At 34.6% G+C, this 25,263-nt stretch overlaps 2 protein-coding genes across 3 annotated transcripts in view; both read right to left on the bottom strand.

Annotated features, from left to right (window-relative positions):
* Depdc1b (DEP domain containing 1B) overlaps positions 1-4,794 on the bottom strand; it is a 133,291-nt gene extending 128,497 nt beyond the window's left edge. The window contains exon 1 of the mRNA XM_076857251.2: positions 4,738-4,794. Within this exon, the coding sequence (XP_076713366.1) occupies positions 4,738-4,770 (33 nt within the window). The 5' untranslated portion in view covers positions 4,771-4,794. The remainder of the gene's footprint in view (positions 1-4,737) is intronic.
* A 3,530-nt stretch (positions 4,795-8,324) lies between these two features.
* Positions 8,325-25,263, bottom strand: part of Elovl7 (ELOVL fatty acid elongase 7) — a 69,238-nt gene continuing 52,299 nt past the window's right edge. For both annotated transcript variants that reach the window (XM_076856121.2, XM_076856122.2), the window contains exons 4-8: positions 22,057-22,137; positions 21,098-21,154; positions 18,797-18,902; positions 13,369-13,505; positions 8,325-10,885 (exon numbers count right to left, since the gene is read on the bottom strand). In XM_076856121.2, coding sequence (XP_076712236.2) covers positions 10,676-10,885; positions 13,369-13,505; positions 18,797-18,902; positions 21,098-21,154; positions 22,057-22,137 — 591 coding nt within the window. In that variant the 3' untranslated portion in view covers positions 8,325-10,675. The remainder of the gene's footprint in view (positions 10,886-13,368; positions 13,506-18,796; positions 18,903-21,097; positions 21,155-22,056; positions 22,138-25,263) is intronic.

Here is a 25,263-nt window from a genome sequence, read left to right as displayed (position 1 = left end):
GTTCCTATGTAACTGACAGGTGGTTAGAATATGCAGTGTGGATATGCTGGTCAAAAGGATGATTCACATTCTAAGCAGGATGGCATGAGAATTCTGCATGCTAAAAAATATGGCATGCAATTGAAAACTCGCCGTATTTCATGGCATAATCAGCACTACCACATTAATGTATATCCACAAGTATTCTGTGTATCCTAATCATCTGTCTTTGCACCAAAGACAGTTCAGTAATAAATTATTTTTAAGTAATATTAGCACAATTTTTAAAAAATTCAAATAATGGTTGCACTACACCTTTTTATTAGTTCATTACAGTTATACATAATATTGGGGTTCATTTTTACAAAACTGTACAAGCATGGAATATAATTTGCCTCAATTCAGTCCCTAGTACTTCCTCATTCCCTCCCCTCTCTTGCCTCCACTCATTCCCCTTTCTCTAGTCTACTGATTTTTTTCCTATTTGTTCACAGGTTTTTTAGTGCATTATGGATATACATAAAGATGAAACTCACTATGATATATTCATATATGTGCATGGGAAAGTTAGGTGAGATTCATTTTACTGCTCCTCTCTTTTCCCATCCCTCTTCCCTCCCCCTCAATCTCCTTCCTCTAATCCACTCATCTCTCTTCTACTTTCATGAAAATATCCCCACACATCATTCTTCCTTCCTTCCTTCCTTTTCCTAATGTTGGTCTCACTTCCACATAAGAGAGAAAACACTTGATCCTTGACTTTCTGGATCTGGCTAATTTCACTTGGCATGATAGTCTCCAGTTCCATCCATTTAGCAGCAAATGCCATAATGTCATTCATCTTTATGGCTGAGAAATATTCCATTGTGTATATATGCCACATTTTCTTTATCTATTCATCTGTTTATGGGCACCTAGGCTGGATCCATATTTCAGCTAGTGTGAACTGTGCAGTTATAAATATCGATGTGACTGCATCCCCATAGTATGCTGACTTTACATCTTTTGTATATTAACCCAAGGAATGGGATAGTTGGATCATGTGATTCCATTCCTATTTTTTTGAGGAATCGCTATACTGCTCCAGAGCAGTTATACCAATTTTCAGTCCCTCCAAGAGTGTGAGTGTACTTTCCCTCACATACATCCTTGCCAACATTTATTATTATTTATATTCTTGACAATTGCCATTCTGACTGGAGTGAGATGAAATCTCAGTGTAGTTTTGATTTGCATTTCCCTAATTATTAGATATACGGAACATTTTTTCATATATTTATTGGCCATTTATGTTTCTTCTTTCCTTTTAATTGATTGATTGATTGATTGCATTTCTTCTTTCAAGAAGAATTTCTTTAGTTCTTTTGCCCATTTATTAACTGGGTTATTTGTATTTTGGTATTTTGTTTGGTTTGGGCTTTTTGTTGTTGTTGTTGTTTGTTTGTTTGGGGGTTTTTTTGGTGCTAAGTTTTTTGAGTTTTTTTTTTTAATATATTCTAGATATGAATCCCTAACTGAGAAGCAGGTAGAAAAGATCATCTCCCATTCTGTAGGCTCTCTCTTCAAGCTCATTACCTTTGCTGCGTAGAAGCTTTTTAATGTGAAGCCATGCCACATATTGATTCTTGGTTTTATTTCTTACACATTAGGCATCTTGTTAAGGCAGTGTCTGTGACAATATGTTGGGGTGCTGAGCCTATGTTTTCTTCTAGTAGATGCAGAGTTTCTGGTCTTATTTCTAGGTCTTTGACTTTGAGTTGACTTTTGGGTAGGGTGAGAGACAGGCATCAAATTTCTTTAATCTACATATAGCTATCTATTTTTCCCAGAACCATTTGTTTAAAAAGGCGATATTTTCTCCAATGTATGTTTTTGGCACTTTTTTTTTTTTTGTCAAGTATTAGATAACTGTATCTATGAGCATTTGTCTCCATCTTCTATTCCATTCCAATGGTCTTCATGTCAGATTTGGTGCCAACACCATGCTATTTTTGTTACTATACCTCTGTAGTATAATTTGAGGTCTGGTATTGTGATATTCTAGCATCAATCCTTACTCAGGATTGCTTTGTATATTCTGGGTCTCTTATTCTCCAGATAAATTTTAGAACTATTCTCTTTTTTTCCAGTTCTGTGAAGAACTTATTTTTTTGTTTGTTTTTAGTAAGAGGTATTGAACCCAAGGGTACTTAATCACTGATCCACATCCCCAGTACTTTTTATTTTTTGAGACAGGGTCTTGCTAATTTGCTGAGGCTGGCCTTGAACCTGACATCCTCTTGCCTCAGGCTCTCAACAAGCACCACCATGCCTGGCTTCATTGGTATTTAGAAGGGGGGTCACATAGAATTTGTATAACACTTGTTAGTATGTCATTTTGATAATACTAATTAATTCTCCCTGTCCAAGAACATGGGAGTCTTTCCATCTTTGAAGGTCTTCTTCAGTTTCTTCAGTGTTTTCACTGTGGAGATCTTTCATCCCCTTGGTTATATTTATTCCTAAGTATTTTTTGAAGCTATTGTGAATGAGATAGTTTTCCTAATACCTTTTTCAACAGACTCATTATTGGAGTATAGGAAAGCAATTGATTTACCTATATTGATCCTGCTACTTTGTTAAATTTGTTTAGCAGATCTAGAAGTCTTCTGGTAAAGTTTTTTGAATATTCTAGATATAGGATCATATTATCAGCAAACAGATAATTTGACTTCTTTTTTTCCTATTTGTATCCTTTTCACTTCCTTCTTGTATCTGGTTGCTCTGGCAAGAGTTTCAAGGAATATGTTGCATAAGAGTGGTAAGAGTCACACGCCACTTTAACAAAATTCGGCATAAAGTCTGCAACAATTATGCAGTGAAATATGATATGAATTGTTTTTGTCTGGAATTTTCGATGTAATATTTTCCAACCACTGGTGTTGGCCCAGAGTAATTGAAACCAAGGAAATCAAAACTGTGGATGGGGTAGAGGAGCATACTGTACCAAATTTTGGCAAGAACAGGAGCACCAGGAACCCTCATATGTTGACAATGGCAATGTATAATTGCAGAAGCACTTTGGAAGATATTTTGGCAGTTTCTTACAAATATAACAGTCCTACAATTTTATAACTGTGTTCCTAGAAACTGATTTTAAAACTATAGCCATACAAAATCAAGCATGTGAATATTTATATTAGCTTTATTCATAATTCCTCCCAAACTGAAAAAACCAAGGTATCCTTTAATACGAGAGTGGTTCAGTCATACAATGGAACCCTACTGAGCAATAAAAAAAGAATGTGCTATCAAGCCAAACAAAGACATGGATGAATCTTAAATGTATAATTCTAAGTTAAAGTACCTAATCTGAAATGGCTACATATGGTATGATTCCATTTATATGAAATTTTGGAAAAGGTAAAACTACAAGATCATATAATCGGGTCAGTGGATGCCAGAGCTTCAGGGTGAGGAAGGGTTGAACCAGTGAAGTACAGGCTCTTCAGGGCAGTGAAGCTATTTGGTATGATACTATAATATTAGATCTATGATACCAAGCATTTGTCCAAACTCAAAGAGCTTTTTAAAAGAGTCAACATTAATATATGCAATTTTTAATATAAGAGGGGAGAGAATAGAATGCAAAATATGATCAAAGAATTGAACGATTACAAATATATGCAATAACAGCATTGAGGAGGATGGGAGGAAGGTGCTTATCTCTGAAAGCATTGCGCCTCAAGATGGAAAACAATATTAATTCTGGTTGATAAACTGAGGTATGGATCAACAGTTCTGAACTACTATCTGAACAATTAAGTGACAAGACGGCAGATTTTGGGAACTAGATTTCTCGGTGCTGGAGTTACAGACAGGCACGAAGCAAAGGCTAAGGGGGTCAGTGTGGTAATGAATTAGAGTTGAAGGCATCAAGATGAACTCATGTTTATATTAATACAGACAGAGATGGTCACACATAGAAATATTTATGGATAAATGTATATATACTGGTTACTGCACCGACATATATTTACTTGTTCTGTCAGCTGAGAGGGCCTAGAAGCAGACACTACCTTGGAAATGAACACATCTACTATCAGGAATTGCTTTCTAATACCTTTCTCCAATAAAGGAACCAAGACTCCCTGGAGAATTGACTGATTTTAAGGCTAGGACATAATATACAAAGATATGCCCCAAACATCTTGTGTGTTAAAAAGTAAGGAAGTGTGGGTATGTCAAAGTAACATACAAGCCATCATAAAAAGTTCCTAATGGCTAAAGCTGGAAGAATTTGAGCAACAGAATAAAGTAGTATTGGATTATAATCCAAAGTACAAAACAGATTTTCATGAGTCCATACAAATACAACGAAAAGATTGGATGAGCAAATGAATGGGTGGATGAATAAATAAACAAATAAATAAATGTGAAAGAACAGACAATTCCCTCATGCAGAAGAATTCCAAATAATTTATGTAGATACTTATGACCTTAAAAGGTATCCTTAAGCTTAATAAGCAACAGTGACTTCTTTCCAGAGAGTATAGTATAAAACAGAGGAAAAAGTATGATATTGACTCAGCCAGGATATCCAAGTCAAAATCACCAGTGAAAAGTCATATTGACGGTATACATGCACCATTGATATGACGTGGAAGGAAAAGAATGACATTTTACCTCTACTGTCTTCCTCCTAAAGCCTGATAACTCCAATCTAACCATGAGGAAAACATCAGACTAATTTCAGTTCAGAGACATTTTATAAAATACCTGATGAGTCTTCCTCATAACTGCCGAGGTCATCAAAAACAAAGAATCTGGCCTAGCATGTGTGAGTCCCTGGGTTCAATCACCAACACTACAAGAAAACAAAACAAAAACCAAATAGTCTGAGAAGGTGTCACAGCCAAAAGGAGTATTCAGCTCTCCAAAGTTGTTGACAACTTTAAATCACTAAATTTTGGAATGATTTGTTAGGTAAGCATAGATAAACTATGATAGCTCAATAAATAAAACAATATTAGTTATAGAAAGATAAAGGCTACACAAATAGTATACTAACTGAATGGAAAATTATGTGCTGAATATATCATTAATTTTAAAACTATAGTTATGATTATATAATTAGAAATAAAGATAATTAGATTTAAAGTATATTAAATATATAAAAATTATGTTCATATATTACATATAACACAACAATTATATGCATGTGTGTATACACTTTTTTTTCATTTAAAAATAATGATTGATCATTTGCTATGCCAGGCACAGTGCCGGCCCAAAAGGATGTGTTCGATCACTTTTCCTTTTCAATATTTGAACAACTATATGTATTTCTCTCCAAAATAATGGGTCATTGTAATGGTGGAACCTCAGTTAGTAAAGTTACATCAGTTGCCTACTCATACTTCATTTCTTACCTTCATCCCTACTAACAGACTCTGATTTTATCAGAGTTGTCAGTGTGCCCATCTAAATTACATTTCTCAGCTTCCCTTGTTGCCAGGGATGACCATGAGGCAACTTTGACCATAAAGACCTAAATGGAAATTGCTAAATGGGCACCTGGGAAAGCCTCTCAGGAAACAGGTTTTTGTGTTTTGGTTTTGGTGCTGGGGATTAAATCCAGGGCCTTATGCATGCTAGGCAAGCACTCTACCACTGAGCTACATCCGCACTTCAGGAAAGTCTTAAAGAAGGAAACAGACCTAGACTCTGATTTAGTACCCTAGAACTAGGCATCTGAAGGCACATTCTTTCCCTGTGGCATATATGCAGACTTTCTTTGCACTGTTGCCCCTTCTCAGAGGCTTTGCTATATAGCATGATGGTTTAGAACAACAACTAATGGCTTCCCACAAAGACACATAATTAAATGGTAACAGGGAACCTGAAATTCCATATGAGGGATTCTTCTCCAGAGCCTTTCACAGCAAAACTGATTATGTTACTCTTCCAATAAAAACTTTCAGGGATAGCTGGGGTTGTAGCTCAGTGGTAGGGCGCTTGTCTCAGACCTGTGAGGAACCAGGCTCAATTCTCAGCACCACATAAAAATAAATAAATAAAATAAAGATATTGTATTTATCTACAACTATAAAATATTATTTCACTTTAGGAAAATAGATAACTGCAAATCTGTAATAAGCTTTTCACTTGGCAGTATGTATGTCATTTTAGTTTTTGTTGTTGTGGTGGTGGTGGTTTAGACCTTTATTTTATTTGTTTATTTAATGTGGTTCCCGGGATCAAACTCAGTGTCTCACACATGCTAGGCAAGCGCTGAACCACTGAGACACAACCCCAGCCCACCATTCTAGTTTTTATTAAATTTTTATGTAGACCTTTTTCTAGAAGTAAACTATTTCTTCTTTTCTTTTTTGCATAATAGGGTATGGAACCCAGGGGCTCTTTACCATTGAGCTACATCCCTAGCCCTTTTTGAGACAGGGTCTCACAAAGTTGTCCCTGCTGGCCTTCAACTTGCATTTTTCCTGCTTCATCTCCTGAGTGGCTGGGATTATGGGTGTGCACCAACTCGGTTGGCTTTCTGTAAACTTCTTAAGGGCAGAGACACATGAGGGACATTTTAAAGTTTCTTATAACACTTAGATGCAGCACATAGTCTAAGTGGTGGCTGGTCACTGGAAAATGATATGTTAATTTTGTCACTTTGATTCCTAGCTTAGAATTGAAAATTGCATCTGTATAGAATGTTATAATATACACAATTTCTAACAACTGGAAAATTTCAAATATATACAATAGTAAAGAGTATAATAAACTCCTTTAAATTCACGACTCAACTTCAATATTTATCAATACCTTCCTTTCTTCTTACCAGAACATTTTAAAGTAAAATTGGACAATCTATCATGCAAATTCATACATACATACTTCAGTGTATCTCTCTGATGGATGAGGACTTTTAAAAAATATTTGTAATACTATCATACCCAATATTAAAAATTTCTTAATATCTTCTAATACCTAGGTCATGTTTGGCTAGATCTATTACACACAAAAAATGCCTTTTTACGATTGATTTGTTCAAATAAAAATTAAAATTATATTTGTTGGGCATGTCTTCCCTTCTTGACTCCCTGTCCTGAGAGAGGGTATTTTTATGTTGTCTAGGTAGGCCTCAAACTCACAATTCTCTCACCTTAGTTCTCCCAAGTTGTTGGGATTATAGGCATGCACCATCAACACAGGGTTTTAAATCTTTTTTAAAAAAAATTTTATTGATTCTTTTTAGTTATACATGACATTAGAATTTATTTTGACATAATAATAAGTGCATGGAATATAATTTGTTCTAATTCAGTCCCCAGTACTTCCCCTCCTTTCTCCTCCTGCTTCCTTCCCTGCTCCATTCCCTCTACTCTACTGATTGTTCTGCTATCTAATTATAGCCTTTAAAAAAAAAAATCTATGAAAATTCCCTTCTCCTGGCTTAAAAAAAATTTTTTTTTTTATTTTTTAGTGGTACTGGGAATCAAACCCAGGGCCTTGCACTTGCTAAGCAGGTGCTCCACCACTGGCCCTCTCTGTCATTCTTTTAGATACCAGTTTTTGTTAAAGAAGTTAGGTCCTACAGAATTTTCTGTATTTTGGAATTGGTTGAGTGTACTCCCTGGAAGCCTTTTAACATTTTCTTCTATCCACTTTATTTCTTACAACTGGTAGTTTAGGTAGAGAGGATTGATGAGATTCAAGTTCAAAAAATATTTCTTTTTGGCAAGAATACTTCATAGTATAGCACTTTGAGAGACACATAATGTTTGTTTGATTGTCACACTTTCAATGACATTGAGAATGATCAGTGGGTTCAGGTCATATCAGCATTAAGTCACCCATTATAAATTCCCTCTTCAACCTTTCACTTAATTGTTTTAGCAAACATTGATGATCATTATTTAGAGCCATTGCTTCAGTTAGGGTTGAAAAAATTATTCTTTTTTAGTTTGTTATTTTACTTAAGAAACCTTGCCTACTAACCCATGACCTGTTTTGCAATTCTGTACTTAAACATACAGATAAAATTCAAATTCCTTCATGTAGTCTTCTGTGTTTGCTAAAGGGCAGGACTTCTATCCACCTGGCATCTCTCATATTCTGCACTGCCATAAAATTTCATCTGCCAATCTGCAGGCCCAGGAGGGCCCACGTATGTCCTTGGGATCTATGTATCACTATAATTTTCAGCACAGTGCTCTGAATACAGCAAGTGTACAAAAAAAATATGTGAAAATGTTTTGGTGAGGTGAGTATTCAGATTAAAAATCCCCAACACATACAAACACAAGAGCTGGATTCCAAAATGAAGACACACACACATACACACACAAATATACATGTAATACCACAAATTTATTAAATACACAGAGAAGAACAAACCCAAACTTTGACAATATCCACAGAGTTTTCCACAGTCTTTCAAAAGTTAACAGAAATAAGGGATAATTGAGGGGACATAAATTCATAATTCATGAAACAATGTAGCATACTCAGTTTAAGAATTACACTGAGAAGTTAAGACTATAAAATGGCAACATCCCATAGATATTTAAAAATTTGTATTTGTATTTATTTATAATATGGATATTGGTCCTCAAGGACTCATAGAGCTGTAGGTAATGAACTAGATTATGTAGCTGGGCTTTTTGTCTGTTAGATAAGCTCATCCAATGACAATAAAGTCTTACAAAGTGGACAAAACCTCAATAGAAACTGTTTGAGCGCACAGAGCCCTTTAAACAAAACATTGCTCACACAAATCCTACATCCAGGGACGCTCATCTTGATCTGCTATTCCTATACAGAGAATACTTCTGCCAATTGCATACTTCTGCCAATTTCTATCCACAGAATTGAGAATGTGGTTTCTCAATTCTGTGGTTTCGTGGCATATTGCTGTTGTATAGCAGCACCTACACACCTTCAGATTTTTAGCATTTTTAGTTTGAATTCAAAGAACCAAAACAGAAAACACTCAAGGAGTCGTGAGACCTTTACGGTAGTAAAAACTGGAATAGCTGTTTCTTTTAGTTCTGCTCTCCTGTTCTTTATTTTTAGTAGGAAATTCCCTCCATTTACCAACCCTCACCTTCTCATACTGTAAGCAAGTGAGATCATAAAGGTCAGTTAGTGAGAAATAACCTTATGAATCTGGTAAGTGTGAAGACAAAAGGTCATAGTATAGTCATGGGCCTGGGGGAGACAAAGAACAACCGATATTACAATCAGTGAAAACTCAGGCTTTGTTGTACAGTAAATATCACCCTGTGTTATACAATAACTGGGACCATAATTGCTAATTGTTCAAAGTCCTTTGCACATAAACAATCCTTCAAAATTGAGCATAAATATAACAATAACAACAAAAAGCACAAAAGAAAGGTTCACAGATGTCCAAATACTGCAGTTCTTGGACAAAACTATCGACTGGTAGTTTTGGTTCTCCAATAAGATAATGTGAAAACAAAAGCATACCACAAAGTAGCACTTTAGAGGAAAAAAGCAAAAACCTATGACAAATGAATTTCAGCACTTCATTATATGGTGTGTAGGTCTGAAAAAGAGAAATCCAGGCTAACTCACAAAATACTTTATTCATGTAGTATCTCTCTAACAATAAATATGTAAATCTATAACTATAATGTAATTTGTCTCTCAAAATTTGTCTCTCAAAATCTTCCCCCAATACTCTCTTGTGCCACCTCCTGCCTCCAGTTGCTTCATCAACCACTCTAAACCCTATCTGGATACTGTGTATGATGAGTGGTCTAAAATTATTTATGCTTTAAAGGTACCTGCAGTATGCTAATCATATGAACATTTACGTTTTTAAACAATATATACTTAGCCAAGATAATTCTTTAAACCATGACAATATCACAAAATGACATTATAATATAACGGACAACAGATTTTTCCCTACTGAACTACATAGTATTTTCTTCATTGATACATTCACCTTTTTTCCAGAGATATACAGAGTTAATTGCAAATTTGTAACAGCTAAGTGTTCATTAACCCATCCAAGCAAATCACCTTGCTTCCAAAATAATATTAACTCTACCTTAGTGTCAAGTGCCTCAGGGTACTAACTGGAAGGAATTCTCATCAGCAAAAGTGGTGGAAGCTGCTCAAGAAGATACATTAAAATTTATCACGAGTGATTTTTAAAAGTGACTGATCCCAAATTCATGTTTATCAGTGTTAGTGCTTTAGAATAAGAATTGAACTCTAAAATAAATACAGTGTCTTCTGAACCAATCAACAAGTGACAGAGCCCGAGCCTACAGTGGAGGTTTCCAGCCACAGCAGAAGGAATCTATTGTACTCCATGGGTCTCTGTCCATGCTCAAAATATCTAATATTTTTCATCTATACTGGACGTCTTTGAAGAGTACTATATTGCTTCACATCCTTCTTTCCTCACTGTAACAAAACATATTAAACAAAACTTTTCAGTTCAGTTTAAAAGCAGCTGGAAAACCTATGGCTGCTCTAGGCTCTCATTATCAAAAGACTTATCTGGGAACTTTGGATTCTCAAATATCAGAAACTCCAATAACTTATCAAAAAATACAAGCTCTTGGTTTTGAAAAATATACAAAATCATGGCATGGCATAGGTAAATATATCTTGATTGTCAAGGAAGACAAGATATCAGTCTCAATCATGCTGTGCTTGTATTTTAGTGACGTTTGTTTTTGCAGTTTCCATTATTTACACTTTTAGGCAATCTCTGACCCTTGGTGTAAGCACGGTACCAAAAGTGGAGAAAGAGCAGCAGAAAGATGAACCCATAACTCATAATAATGTAGAGAAAGACTGGAAACTGGTACTTGCAATCCTCCATGAAAAAGATCTGGCCTATGTGGATGGTGACAATAACAAACTGCACCTAAAAAAAAAAAAAAAAAAATCAAAGAATAAAAAAAAAAATTTAGATATGAAGAGTTAACAATTCTTTTCTTACTAATGTTTATACACTCCTCACCCAAAGCTGGGCCAGGGACGTTCACCTTTAAATCTAGCCTCCCTGGGAGTAGAAATGGAGGGCATAATATCAAAATACAGATGGGAGTTTGGAACCACTGTGCAGACCTGCTGAACGGTGTACCTCCAGGGGGTCCCACTTAAATGTCCACTGGAGTTGTACTCCTCAGAGAACCAGCAGGGCAGGTTTTCTTTGGCAGTCTGAGTCCTTTACTCTGACAAAATGTACATAGGACCACTACCTCATGGCCAAATTTTCCATATTGGTTTCAAATTTCCAATATTCTCTCCTGTTGTTAGATCAAGTATTTCAATTTTTGGAAAATAAAAATATTCAAATTAGAGTTCCTCTAATTTTGTAGGAACCAATGCATCCCTTAGTCCTCATATTTGCCATGTTTCTCACATTGTCACACATAAAAATAGTTCCAGACGCCAACTAGGTGTAGAATTAGCAAGGACTGAGAGGGTACTCGTGTCCCCCTAGTGACACTCAAAGGCTTTCTGGACTGGATCATTCTATGCATTTCTAACAGGCTCCTTTTCTATGCCAATGTCAGACTTTGGGGTATATATATAAATATTTTTTGTCCCTAATTAAAAGGGAACATTGTTCTAGGGAAATGTAAGAAAACAATATTCTATAGAAATAAATAACAATTACAATTCATCTAGTTACAATCATGGTTAAGATTTTCACAGTTTCTTTTATAACCATTTTATTGTTATCATCATCCACTTTCTTTGAATTATTCTAATGAACTTTTCTGACATTCCTGCCCAGTAGCTACTATTTCTTTCATTTTATAGAAGAAGGAAAACTTAAGATCAAGCAAGCTCTACACCTCCTATGCTTGTGTGTGTAGATGACTAACATTTGAAATAATCATCAACCAATGTCTACCCTTCACTTCTACATAAAAATTTTTCTACTTTACTAAAATTTTTTTCAAAAAATTAAAGAGTGTGTTAAGTGAAAACAAAGACAAATACAAAGTTGCTTATGTAGTATAATATAAATCATATAAAATGTACACACATGTGCATAAAGGAGAAAGCTGAATAAGAACAAAAATTTTCAGTATTATAATCTCTGGGAGGTGGAATTATGCTTGTTTTATTTCTCTTTGGCTAATTAGGTGGTGTAATTTCTCTGCAATGAGCACATATCATTTAAAATAAAAAATATTTTTTAAAAAACAACAGTAAATAATTTTCATAACTTCATAGAATTTCAAAGTATATGAAACTTATACCTCTATTTCCTTATGTCTGGTCATTTAGGTTGTTGCTAATTTCAGATAAGATAAACAACTGCATCTAAGGAGAGTACCTTAGAGGAATCTACTAAATTTTACTCAGCAAGTTGTAGGATTTTAACCAAAAAAATCTATCCTTAATTGTCTACGTATAATTAAATTCATAGTTTCCCCTTGGCATTGCTGGCAGAATATGACATCCAATTTATTATAGACTACAAATTTGGAAAAATGAAGTTAGCAGAATTCTCCTTTTAATAGAAGACAGTAACACTTAAAGCAAATAATTATCTTGTACCCAAAGTTATAATTTTAAAATTTATAAGCCTTATATATTTTAGGATTAATGCTTAAGTATCATTTGGTGTGAACTGAGTACCTCTGCTCTTTGAAACACTGTCTACTTGAGGTCAGTACTCCAAAATGTACATCACACATATATGTTGATTTATTGCTGTATCCTTCAATTGTCAATACATTTCCTTATTGGAGGAAAGATATACTTATGAATGTTAGGAGTAGATAGGCATGCAGAAAGGCTTGTCATTCCCTCAAATTAGAGTGAGGATATGGAATTTCTAACTTCTAATTTAGTATTAAGCCTATTGAGGGTCACATAACTTTGAGGTTGATTATTTGCTTATTTTGTAGTGCTGGGGATCAAATCAGGCTTTACATATGCTAGGCCAGTACTCTACCACTGATCTATAGCCCAGTCCATATTTTTTAATAAATGTTGAGATAGCATACAGAGGGTATAAGATACTGATGCTGGTTTAATTGTTTAAACCTCTTGGTTACCAAATATGCTTTCTTTTCAATTAACTTCCTGACAAAGTTCAAATAACATCAAAAGGATAGTGTGTGGGGGGGGGAGCTGAGGTTGTAGCTTAGAGGTAGAGCACTCGCAGAGCATGTATGAGGCATTGGGGTTTGATCCTGAGCATCACATAAAAAAAAAAATAAAATAAAGATTAAAAAAAAAAGATAGTGTCATATAGGGGCCAGACAGTGTACCTGTGCCGTTTCATAAATTTTGTTCTATATTTAGCATGTATTCTAATTCACAGCAAAAACAAATGACTGCAGTTTATTTCATATCTGGTTTTAAAGAAAGTTAGTTACTCACAAGCTGTAAAGATGTCAAATATTTTTTCCACCACAAATACTTCTGGTAGGCTGGTCCCATTGCGCAAAGTCCATAGTAGAAATACATGACTACATGCACAGCTGTATTTACAAAGGCATGGAATGTTCCCAAACCACCTGGGAAAAAAAAGTTATTATAACCTGGGGGTGTTGTTCCTTAAAATCAGACACATTTTTGTCTGACCTAAGATTTTAGTATAACTATTTCTTGAATTTTAGAAGGAAGAAAGAAAAGAACATATAAAATATCAATTATGTTAAACAGTTATCAAACTAGAGAGAGCTTGGTACTATTTAATAAAATACAAATGCAAATCAGGAACTAAATCAGCACATTTATTTATTATATTCTAATTTAAGAAGGTTTTTTGATTTTGGCTTACTTTAACAAACTCCTTACTTTAACATATCTCCTAAATATGATACATTGTTTAATAATAATCAAAACCTTCTTTTAGTGAAGGTTAACACATATAAAGTACACAAAGTACATTAATGTTAAGTGTTTAACTTCAGGTTTTTCATACATACACCCACATGACCAACATGAAGATCAAGATATAGAATATTCACAATACCACATAGAGTCCTATGTGCCCTTCCCAAGGTAACCTCTGATTTCTATAAATCACTCTTAATTTTGCCTGTCATTAAGCTTTATATAAATGGAGTTACATGGGAGGTACTCTTTCATGTCTGCCTTCTTTCAATCAGCATAATGTTTTTAAGATTCATGCACATGTTGGTGTGTGTACACTAATACTTGTCTTTTTACTGTTGGCAGTATTACACCATATGAATGCATCAATGTTTATTCAGTCTCCTGCAGAAAGATACTTGGGTCATTTCCAATTTGGGCTATTAATAATAAGATTGCGAAGCATATTTTTATACAGACATTGTGTGGAATCAAATCTACTTTTCCCACTCTCATTAATTTACATTAAATATTTTTAGAGTCACAAAAATACTGGCAGTAAAACCATTGGCTTCCATTGGTAGGCTCTGCTAAATTTGCTTTAATCAATTATTGTTTTTTCCAAAATAAACATCTATTAACTGTTCAACCATCCTTGCTTACTAGCTTGATTTGATTATGCCTTCTTATCTTGGTTTTCCTCTTTTAATTTCACCATCTTTAATTTAGAGGAAGAGCCAAGAACACTTGGGAATGTAAGAAAAGATCTTTTAATTGTCTTTAGGTATAATGGTAGTCACTGGAAGAGGTTGTAGGGAGTTTAGCTGATGGTAGGGGAAAAAATCCCAAAAAGTTTCCTGAGGGTCTCTTTCTGAAGAGACAAAATGTAAGAAAGATTGGCCTTTTTTATGTACAGCCTGACTGTGCTTATTAATGTTGACCTGGAATTTAAAATTTTCTCCAAAATATTTTTTGTCTTATATACCAGAATTCTTTGATTCAAGAAATAAAACAAACCTCACATATTTGAACTAATTATGGCAGAGGAAGGACTGAAACCATAAACACTATGAATTACAGAAAGTTTAAAGGAAAAACACAAATTTAACACTTTTAACATAATCATCTAAGAAAAATGTCATAAAATTATTGCATATCAGAAACAAACTATTATTTGATAATTTTTCATACTGGAGGCACTTCTAGATACTTCTGAATAGTACCTCTGCTAGAGTACTCCCTTCAAGTGACCTGTTCTACATAATTACTTTTGAGTAGTTAAATCTTCCCCTAAAGCATATTTATGCTATTTTGCTCTGCTTTGTAAACATTTTATTCCTCAGTAGAGTAAATCATATTTTAGCTAATCCTTCAATTTCCACAGATTTTAGAAAAAACAATTAATGAAGCTTATTAACAACTCTCAGCTTTTATTATTTAAATTTGGATTAGTCTTATTTCCCCTAAAGAAACTTGAATAAATAAATAAATTATTGTGGTGTGAAAACACCTTTTCTAGGGTAATTTAAAAATAGAGCAATTTTCTACTTCTGATAGCTTAGGAGTCCAGCTGCTTCACAGAGGATAAGCCAAATACCTCTCAAGTCCATTTATGTGTCATGATAATATGCCCACAGGAAGTCTATTTCAGCCTTCATAAAGAACTATATCAGAGCCTTTTTGCACTCACACTCCTCTCCATTATATGCTAGAGGAGCAGCCATTTTCCTTTTGGATACTTTGATCATTTAAATGTCCTAAGATGAGGATCCTGTGACAGGGATTGAACAAAGCACTGGTGTAGCTAAGAAGGTTTAGTAAAGCCCACCGATCAATAGAAGCTATACAATAAAATCCACTCGCTTTTTTTCTCCCGTAATGAATATTTTCTAAGTTATTTCAATAAGTTTCTTCATAGAACAATCACATCTTAATTAGCAATGCTTTTTACTTTGCTATTTGAAGCACTTTCTGAGTTTGCTTGCTTTATGAGAAGGGGTCTAAAAAACAACCACCTCAGAATGAATTAAAATCAGTGCCACCACATTATACTCCTTTGGTTTGGAAAGAAATAAAGGAATCACCTGGGTAATTATCACAATTTTCCATACTGCTCAAAGGGGATACATACATAATTAATACAAAAAAACTGCCACAGAAATATTTTCATCATATCCCAGAGAAGGGCACATGACGCAAACAGGAAATTAAACACTAGATAGAGATCAGCTGTGCTCAAGTTTTTGTCAAACACAGCTTAAACCAGACAGTTTCATTCTAGGAATGGAGGCCAGTGTCTCTCTGCACCTCTGGAAATATCTCCTGTTGCTGTGCTTGCTACTGAATAGCTGTTCAAGTGTTTACTACAATTTTACACATAAGAATGAGTGGGAATGACAACTCATGAAATATACAAGAGACCAGAAAACATTATCTTCTATATTTTGTAAAAAAGAGGGGGACTAAGGTTTGAACAAGGGATCCATTATAAAGTGAATGATATCTATACACATGTTAACATTTAAAAATTGGGGTATATTATATATTCAAATTTTCATTATTGAAAGCATTACTTGTTTTTGAAATGGAAATTTCATCTGTGAGCTAAAATATCAAAGTGAGAAAATAACTCCATTATTTAAATAAAATTTATGTTTTATATATATAAAATTTTATATATCAGATATACAATACAGAAAAATGAGAAAATACAGAGAAGGAAAAAGAGAAGAAAAACCAGTTTTTATTTCAATATCTCCAAATCAATATTCTGGAGCATTGCTTTGCAATGGTTTTTCTATTTCTATTTATTTGTCAGAGTTGTAATATAGTGTAGCTGTCTTTTGGTACCCAAGGAGATTGGTTCCAGGACCCCCTGAGGATACCAAGATGTCTGGATGTTCAAAGTCCATTAGATAATATATGGTATTTACATATATTCTGTGCACATCCTCCCATATCCTTTAAATCATCTCTAAAGTACTTATAATACCAAAAAATGTAAATGACATGAAAATGGTTGTTAAGTTGTATTGTTTAGGGAATAATGACAAGATTTAGCATAGATGTAATTTTTTGCATATTTTAGATTCATAGTTGGTGAAATACATGGATGAAGAATCCATAGATATGGAAAGTCAACTGTATTCTAGTCTCATGGAAGAAAAGGACATAAATTATAAGGATATAGAAACATCTTTACTAGCATTCTTTAATATAAAATAATCATTTTCTGATATTAGGAGTTAAGCTGCCTAATAGAGAAGATGAACTAAATACTTCTCAATATCATTTTGTTTCATGGTATTTATACACATAAAAAATAAACACTCTACTACTAGGCAATGTTCAGGTATTTTGCAATTTTTCGTCAACACAAATAAGGTGTTAATGTAAATCACTTAAGAAAAACCTAGAGACATAATGTATATGTGAGAGAAAAAAATAACACAGATAAGTAATATAACAAAGATTAAATACTATAGCTACATTTGATTTGTGAAATGGACACAGCTAAAGACATCTTGTTAGAAAGTGAATTAAATATTTATATTAACATGCATCATAAAAAAAGGAGTTATATTTACTTTAAAATTTTCTTAACATATAAATGCCAATTTGGGACACAGAAGAAAATTTTATGTACTGGGAAATCCAATGCCCACAGGCCCTGTAGGGAAAATCCTTTACCCACATTTCTCAGCCCTAGTGGCTTTTCTAGGTTGATGCCTAACTGAAATGAGCTATTCATAGAAATATTAAAGCATTGTTTCGTATGAGCTATAGGCTTATTTGAAGAATTCTTAAATTTAAGAAACTAGACTAAATAAATCTTACCTTGCTAAGGCAAGAATATGTCCGTGGGAGATACTGCTTATTTAAGACTTTATGATGGGATAAAATTACTGCCTATTTTCTCCATTTCTAGATATTCAAAAACATAAAACCAAAATGAAACCAACAGAAGAGGCTGTTTGTCAAGTTTTTGATTTAAACTATTTTTGACTTTAAAAACACCAAAATGCTTTGGGAAGTTAAGATAACTAAAATTTGACCCATTTTTAAAGAGTTGTTAGGTGCTGGGGTATGCCATTGTTTGAATATGGGTCTTTCTCCAAAGGTTCATGTGTTGGAAGCTTGGACCCAACATAATGTGTGCTGAAAGACGGTGGGACCTTTGAGAGGTGGGGCCTTCTGGGAGATGACTGGGTCATGACCATCCCCAGGAAACTGTTATTGCTGGTCTTTCACAGGTGGATTATTTCCCTCCAGATCAGGTTTATTACAAAAGAGTGAATCAGAACCTTCCCCAGTCTCTTGCTTCTTCTCTTGTCATATTACCTCTGTCTAGCATGCATTCCTGCCATGATGCTATCTGCCATAATATGACACAGAGGACCCTCACCAGAGCCAAACAAATGAGACTAAACAATTCTGGACTTTCAGTATCCAAAACTGTGAGCTAAAGAAATACCTTTTTGCTATTTATCAGTCAGCTCCTGATACTTTGTTACAGCAACACAAAATTGACCAAGGTGGCATATATGTAAGTTATTAGGAATTTGAAGGCAGATAAGACATGGGAACTTGAGATAAATATTCTGACTTCCTGGGAACATATAAAAAATAGTTACCTAACTAGAGTCCTGTGAAGCCAAGGCTTTTTGCCATTTTATATATTCACTGTTTATTTATTTAAAGACATATAATAGAACTCTTTGGGAAAAGAATAAAATCCAAACAAAACTAAAAACATTTATACAAGACTGTGCCTTTAAATCATGTGTACCTAAAGATTTGGGGAAAAAGTCTAACTAACAGTCCTATGTTTACATATCAGGTAATAATTTGAAAGTCAGAAGTTAACTAAAGTAACTCTTTGATTTTTTTTTTGTTTCTTATAAAGTATATTTAAGGATAAAATTTTTTATTTGTAGCATACAGAAATGTTATCATTCATATCACATGATCCCAGCTCTCCCTTGGCTACCTGCAGCAAATTTGACTCCAAACCACCAGGTCCATGGCATGATGGTATGATGGAAGACATGAAGGAAAGTCACTTGGCTATTTTTCTTACGCAGAACAAAAAAGATCTGAAATAATTTAAAGATAATCAAGTTCATAAAAATCATGCAATAATTTATTGAATATTACCAAAAAATTGGCAAAGAGCAAACTATTTCACATCATGATTTGCTTTGAAATAACTGCCTTATGGAAAGGTTATAGAATTAGCTGTTTCTCTGAGTGGCAGCTCGAAAGCTAACATATGACTAGCTGGGGATGACAAATCATCATGGGAGAACCAATAAGAAAGTGAAAAGAAATTTTATGCAGATATAAAAAAAATCAAAGATATAAAGTGAAGAATTTGGCCAAAAAATGATTGAAAGAAAGGCTATTGGTTAAAAAAAAATTCCAATGGCTTTTGAAGTTTATGGGAAACTAAAAGTCCTTAATTCTCAGGACTGAAATTATTTTTATTCAACATTGCTCTCTGATATATCCTATCGATCTGGAATAAGGGATGATGCAAACCAAGAGAGAGGTACCAACATATCAAAAGTTAGCAAGTTAATATAAAAGGAAGATAAAGAAGAGTTAATTTTAAAAATACAAGGGCAAAGAAAGCAAAGTTGAATAAGAAAAATGAGAAGGGCAACAGACGTACCATTCAGATCGTGTGAACTCAGGGGTTTGTAAAATCTTCACAAAACGAAAAGCAGAATTTTGGGGGGGAAATGTTCAAAAAATATTCAGAATACCTGAACTTAAACTAAGATATATTTTAAAATTCAGGACTAAACAGAATAGTGCAAAGAAAAGTATTACTGTAATGGGAATAGTTGAGAAAGGTAGTTCATAGATGAATATAGAAGCAGCAACAGTTTCCTTGCAGAAGCTGGAACTGAAAACATGAAAAGCAGAATCAATGAAGCAAAAATGCATTTGTTTATGCACATGGAAGAATGAAGCCTGGTACAGCAGGAAAAGCCATAAATTAGCACTCTGGGTCCTGGTCCCAGTCCGTAGTAGCATTCCTCTGGTAAGTCATTGAATTTTTAGCTTTAATTTTTTTCTAAGTGAGGACTCTAGAATAGATCAATGTTCTTCAACCCTAGGTGTGTCTTATAATATCCAAGCATATTTTTAAAATAGCCATGCCTGGTCTCTACTCCAGACCAATTGACATCACATCCCTGAAGGTGGAGTCCACATTTTGTTGTTTTTGTTCCTAATGCAATTAATTCTATGGCACTATGAAGACTAAGAACCATTAGACTATGACAAGAAGGTTCTCACTTTAAAGTGTGGTCCTTGGATGAACAGCATTATCATCATCTGAGATCTTGTTAGAAACGTAAATTCTTGAGCACCATCTAAAACCCATTAAATCAGAAGCAAGGGGTCCAGGCATTTGTGGTTTAAAAAACCTTCCAGGTAATTCTTACACATTAAAATTTAAGAGCCACTAGATTATAATTTCACTAAAGTCTCTTCCAATTCTATCTAACATAATAAGATTAGTCAACTGAGAAGTCGAAACATGTTAAGATTTCCTATAAGCTCAGGGACAGTACACACTTGTCAACCTCAAAATCAGAAAGGATTCCAAGTAACTAAGATATATTTGCCAGGGAGATATAGTCAATCTTCAGCTTCTGGAAACAAAGGCTCATGGCTTTCTTCTCTCATTATTGACACTAATCTTTGTCACTCTAATCTTTGATATTTGCTTCTCCCTGGACCCAGTCATCCAAGTACAGAGTTGATCCTCACCAGGATCTCATAGGAAGACCTAGGGCCAAAAGCACACAGTTCAAAAAGACAGTTCGAGAAGTCCTGGTGTTCCCCCAATTCCTCCTACCCCGGTGGTAACCTCACATCCAAGTGTAATCTTAGGAAATTTGAAGCACTTATCCTCTTGAAGGAGTATGGATGAACATTGCTTTGGTAGAAAAAACTAAAGGGCTCTGTTCTTTGCTTCATGAACTTTCTTCATAAAACCACACTGCCATCTACATAAAGATGTATAGTTTTTGGAGAATAAGTGAGAATTAAATGCTTAACTTAATCAGGTGTTAAATACCTTTGGGAGTTTGTGAAATATTGGAAAAAAAGCTTATCCTGCTGATTCTAGTAAGCTACTGATAATAAAAGGTAAAAGAGATAAGAGTAGGTCTACCTGAGGAGAAATAGCCCAAGTTATTAGACAACTGAACTAGAGCACTTTATTACTTTCATTGAAACATCAAATATTTACCAAATGTGGTGACCACATACTCACAGTGTCTAACAGCTCAATAAATTTGGAGAAGTAATAAAGCCAGCAGGTGTGTGCCATCTGCAAAAATACACACAGTTATGAGCTCATTTTATTATATTTTTAGCATGGACAAAAGTTTATTAATTTTTTTTATAAAATAGACGCAACAAAATTTATCACCTTAACCATTTTGGGCATGCAATTCAGTGGAGTTATATTCCCACTGTTGTGCAACTATCATGACCATCCATCCATAGAATTCTTTATTTCCTAAGATTGAAATTCTGGACTCATTCAAAAATAATTTCCCATTTCCTCCCTTCCCTCCAGTCCAGCCATCATTCTATCTTCTGTGACGAGGTGACTACTTTAGGTACCTCATATAATCATGCAATATTTACCCTTTTGTGACTGGATAATTTCGGTTAGCATAATATCCTCAAGACTCAGTCATGTTTTAGCATGAGTAAGAATTTCTTTTCTTTAAAAGGCGGAATAATATCCCTCCCTGTCCCCTGTCTACCACATTTTGTTTCTCCACTCATCCCTCCATAGACACTTGGTTGCTTCCACCTTTTGGCTCTAATGAATAATGCTGCTGTAATAGAGAGTATTCAAATATCTCTTTGAGTTCCCCCAATTCCTTTAGGTATATATACAGAAGTGGAATTTATAGACCTTACAGTAATTATTTTCGCATTTTTCTGAGGAACCTGATATAAATTTATTTTTAAATTAGAGAAATTCATAGAAAAAGCACTTATTTTCATTTTACATTAAACAGCACACTGATTATTTCCTGTAATTTTTAGTTTTCTTCCCCCCAACATATACAATCTGATAATGGGAATTATTTAGTCATTCTGAGTTCACTCTATATATTGCAAATAGAGTCCAAAAGGTTTTAATTTGGAATTACAAGTTTTCAATTTGGAATTACAAGTTTTTCTAAAGAGAAACTTACCCTTAAAAAAACTTACCCTTAAAGCTGTGGGTGACCGTGAATAGTCAACAATTTCACATTGAAATGAATAACCTGTACCCCAGCCAGACATCACAAACTGCAAGAAAGCACATGCATATCAAAGAAGGAAGTGTTTGCTCAACAGCTACAACAAAGGTAGTTTTGATTGTGTCTCCATTAGTTTATCAGCTGAGTAAGCAGTCAGTGCAGGAGAGAAGGCGGTTTCAACAATGACAATCTACAAACACGCTTGACAGAGAAGCTTGACATTGAGAATTTTCAAAACCTTAGATTCATATATTATCTTTATAAACTGTATTCTGACAAAATTTTCCATTTCTTGGGATGGTTATTCTAATATAGTGAAGAAAAATCCCTGGGAGGGTTCTGCTTAAACAGCAGCTACTGAGAGGTAATTTATCTTATGCTCATCTATATTTGTAAGTCTATGCATCTGTTTACTTTTAAAGGGAATACCTGGCTCTCAATCAGTCTTTTCAACTCTCCCCTATTAGTCAATAATTAAATGGGCAAATTAAAGTTCATTGATGTACTGATAAAGTGACTGAAGCAACTGAGTTTTTCCTGTCCCTGGGTGAAGGGTGTGATGTGAAGTGGTGGACCATGGCTCTCTTATTCTTTCCTCATTTCAAATCAAGATGGGCCATGAAGGAAGAACAGTATAGTAGAGGAAAGGGACCTGGTTAGGGACAGGGGAGGGCAAGGGGAAATACTGGCAAATGATATTGGCCAAATTATATTGCATATATATACAAATATGCAACAACAAATTCCACCCATTATGTACAACTATAAAGCACCAATAAAAAATATGGAAAAATAAATTTAAAAAATCAAGATGGACCAGACCCAAGACTCACATACTAGTTGTGATATGGGTTCATAAGATGAGAGAGGAGAATGCTCTTGTTAACAATAGGAGTACAATCTGGAAGGCTTTAATTCCAACACGCCCACAAAGTGACTTTCCACTGGTGTTGAGAAGAATAAGCCTATTGTTGCTAAGTCTGAATTGTAAATCAAAGATTATATTGACATTCTTTCAGGCTGATGGTGGGAAGATCTTCTTTTAAAAACAGTATCTGAAAATGAAAAGCCAGGGACCTTATTTTTAAATTAATGCATATATTAAGTGGTTTGTTTAATTTGGGATAGGACAATATGATTCTCTTCTCTAACTTCTTCTCACAAGTGCCAACATCTTCCTTGCACTGTCCTCCTCCTCAGTTTTATGGTTATATCATGTTCTGCCACTGAAACACATTTTTAAATTTCTATTTTTGTCACTGATAAAGCTAAAATTACAACTTCACAATAAATCAAATTCAAAAGCAAACACCTATTAGTCTTTATCAAAATGACATTTTACTGGTGCAAAAAAAAAAAAAAAAAGGAACAAAAGATAACAACTTTAATGATGGTATTTAAAAATACAGCTGCCTGGGCTGGGGTTGTGGCTCAGTGGCAGAGTGCTTGCCTCACATCTGTGAGGCACTGGGTTCGATCCTTAGCACCACATAAAAATAAATAAACAGAATAAAGATATTTTAAAAATAATAATAAAAAAATAAAAATACAGCTTCCCTTTCTGATACAAGCTCCTAGTTTGATTTACAGGACAATATAATACATTGTTAACCTGACAAATTATGAAATACTGAAATTAAGGCTCACAAAAGTACAAGATACACATTTCATGGATCAGAAAAAATGTCTCACAAAAGCAGGTCAATAGATCTTCTCAAAGGAACAAGGGAATGTGACAAATGGCTAATTCTGTTTTACAAAATCCTGCTCTAGTGAATGTTCTCATGTCCTCTTATATTCAGACTCATTTTGACAGATGTAAGTAAAACTCTAAGCCCAGAGCCGTTTTCGTAAACTGAGGTGACTAATTCTCCACCTTATCCTAACACAAACAAGTGCTGTGTTGAATAGAAGAAGCGTATGACTTGGCCTATAGTGGGGTCTGACCTGGTCTGTCTTTATTAGGGTCTGACAGATGCCAAGTATCTAGCACATTTGAACAATCACTCAAAGGCATCTGAGTTCCTTTAGCCTGATGAGTTTCTCTTTCCTTTTGTTCATATCTGGCCAAATATCTCTAGTGGAGGTGTTTACACCAAATGAAACCATGCTGCACACAATAGCCATGTGTTCAAATGTGCCATCAGCAGATGGCATGTGGTTTGGCTGCTGAAAGTCTGTTTAAACCGAGAGTGGAACATAATGTTTTCCTGATGTTAGGCTCATTCCAACAACCCATGAAGTTTTTGCTATATATGTTTATGTTTGAGGCTAGCAATAAGAAGAAATAATTTATATTTGGCAGGTAATAAGCCCTGAAACTTGGTTTATTCAAGTGTTATTCAAGTAACTCAAGTATTTATGGTGAATGCAGATAGAAACTCTCAAATTTAGATGTTTTCAAACCTTCTTTTATGTTATAATTGATAAAATGGGAACCCAAACTGCCTGATTATAACTGGTTTCCTTTCCAGTCTGCGAAATACATTTGGGGGACATCACAATCAATGACACAATCAGACAGAGAACCTAAGAATATCAGAGCATTCTGGGATCTGAAAGACAGTTTGATTCCATTCTGGTTTTATAAAATAAAAGGACAGAGGCTTAGCAAGATTTAGTAACTTCCTCAAAATCATGTTGAATCAGAGTACAAAGAAACCAAGAGTTTCCACCATGATGGTGACAACTCATTTTAGAACAGGATGAACTCTGATATCAGACAGACCTGCATTCAAATATTAGCAAAACCAGAACTAAATAGTCCTTGGTCTCCTAGCTTCCAAATTTATTCTTATCACTACTGTAACATGCTACTACTATGTCCTATCTCTGAGAACATGCTAACAGCATGTATTTTCTGTTTCCCATCCCTACTACTCTCTCCCAGTCCAATGCTCATACTCTAGAGGGGACAGTAGAGTGAGTTAATTTAGAAAAAAAAGTAAAGGAAATAGAAAGTAGCAGAGTGAGTCCAGACTTAGTGAAGGCCCATGAAAAACAAAGCTGGAGCATGAAAAGTGACCTGATCAGGATTTGCAGCAAGAAGAGGGTGGAAAGGATGCTCATGGTGAGACTTTGTTGTACAGAGAGGCCACTGAAGTCCTGGGGGATTCATATGAATCCCAATTATGACTAAGCACAAGCTATGCTGGAGAGAAAGTAAAAAAGAGGG

Source organism: Callospermophilus lateralis, chromosome 5, assembly GCF_048772815.1.
Source record: "Callospermophilus lateralis isolate mCalLat2 chromosome 5, mCalLat2.hap1, whole genome shotgun sequence".
Classification (NCBI taxonomy): domain Eukaryota; kingdom Metazoa; phylum Chordata; class Mammalia; order Rodentia; family Sciuridae; genus Callospermophilus; species Callospermophilus lateralis.
Note: the sequence above shows the minus strand (reverse complement) of the source record. Positions and strands in the feature narration are given on the sequence as shown.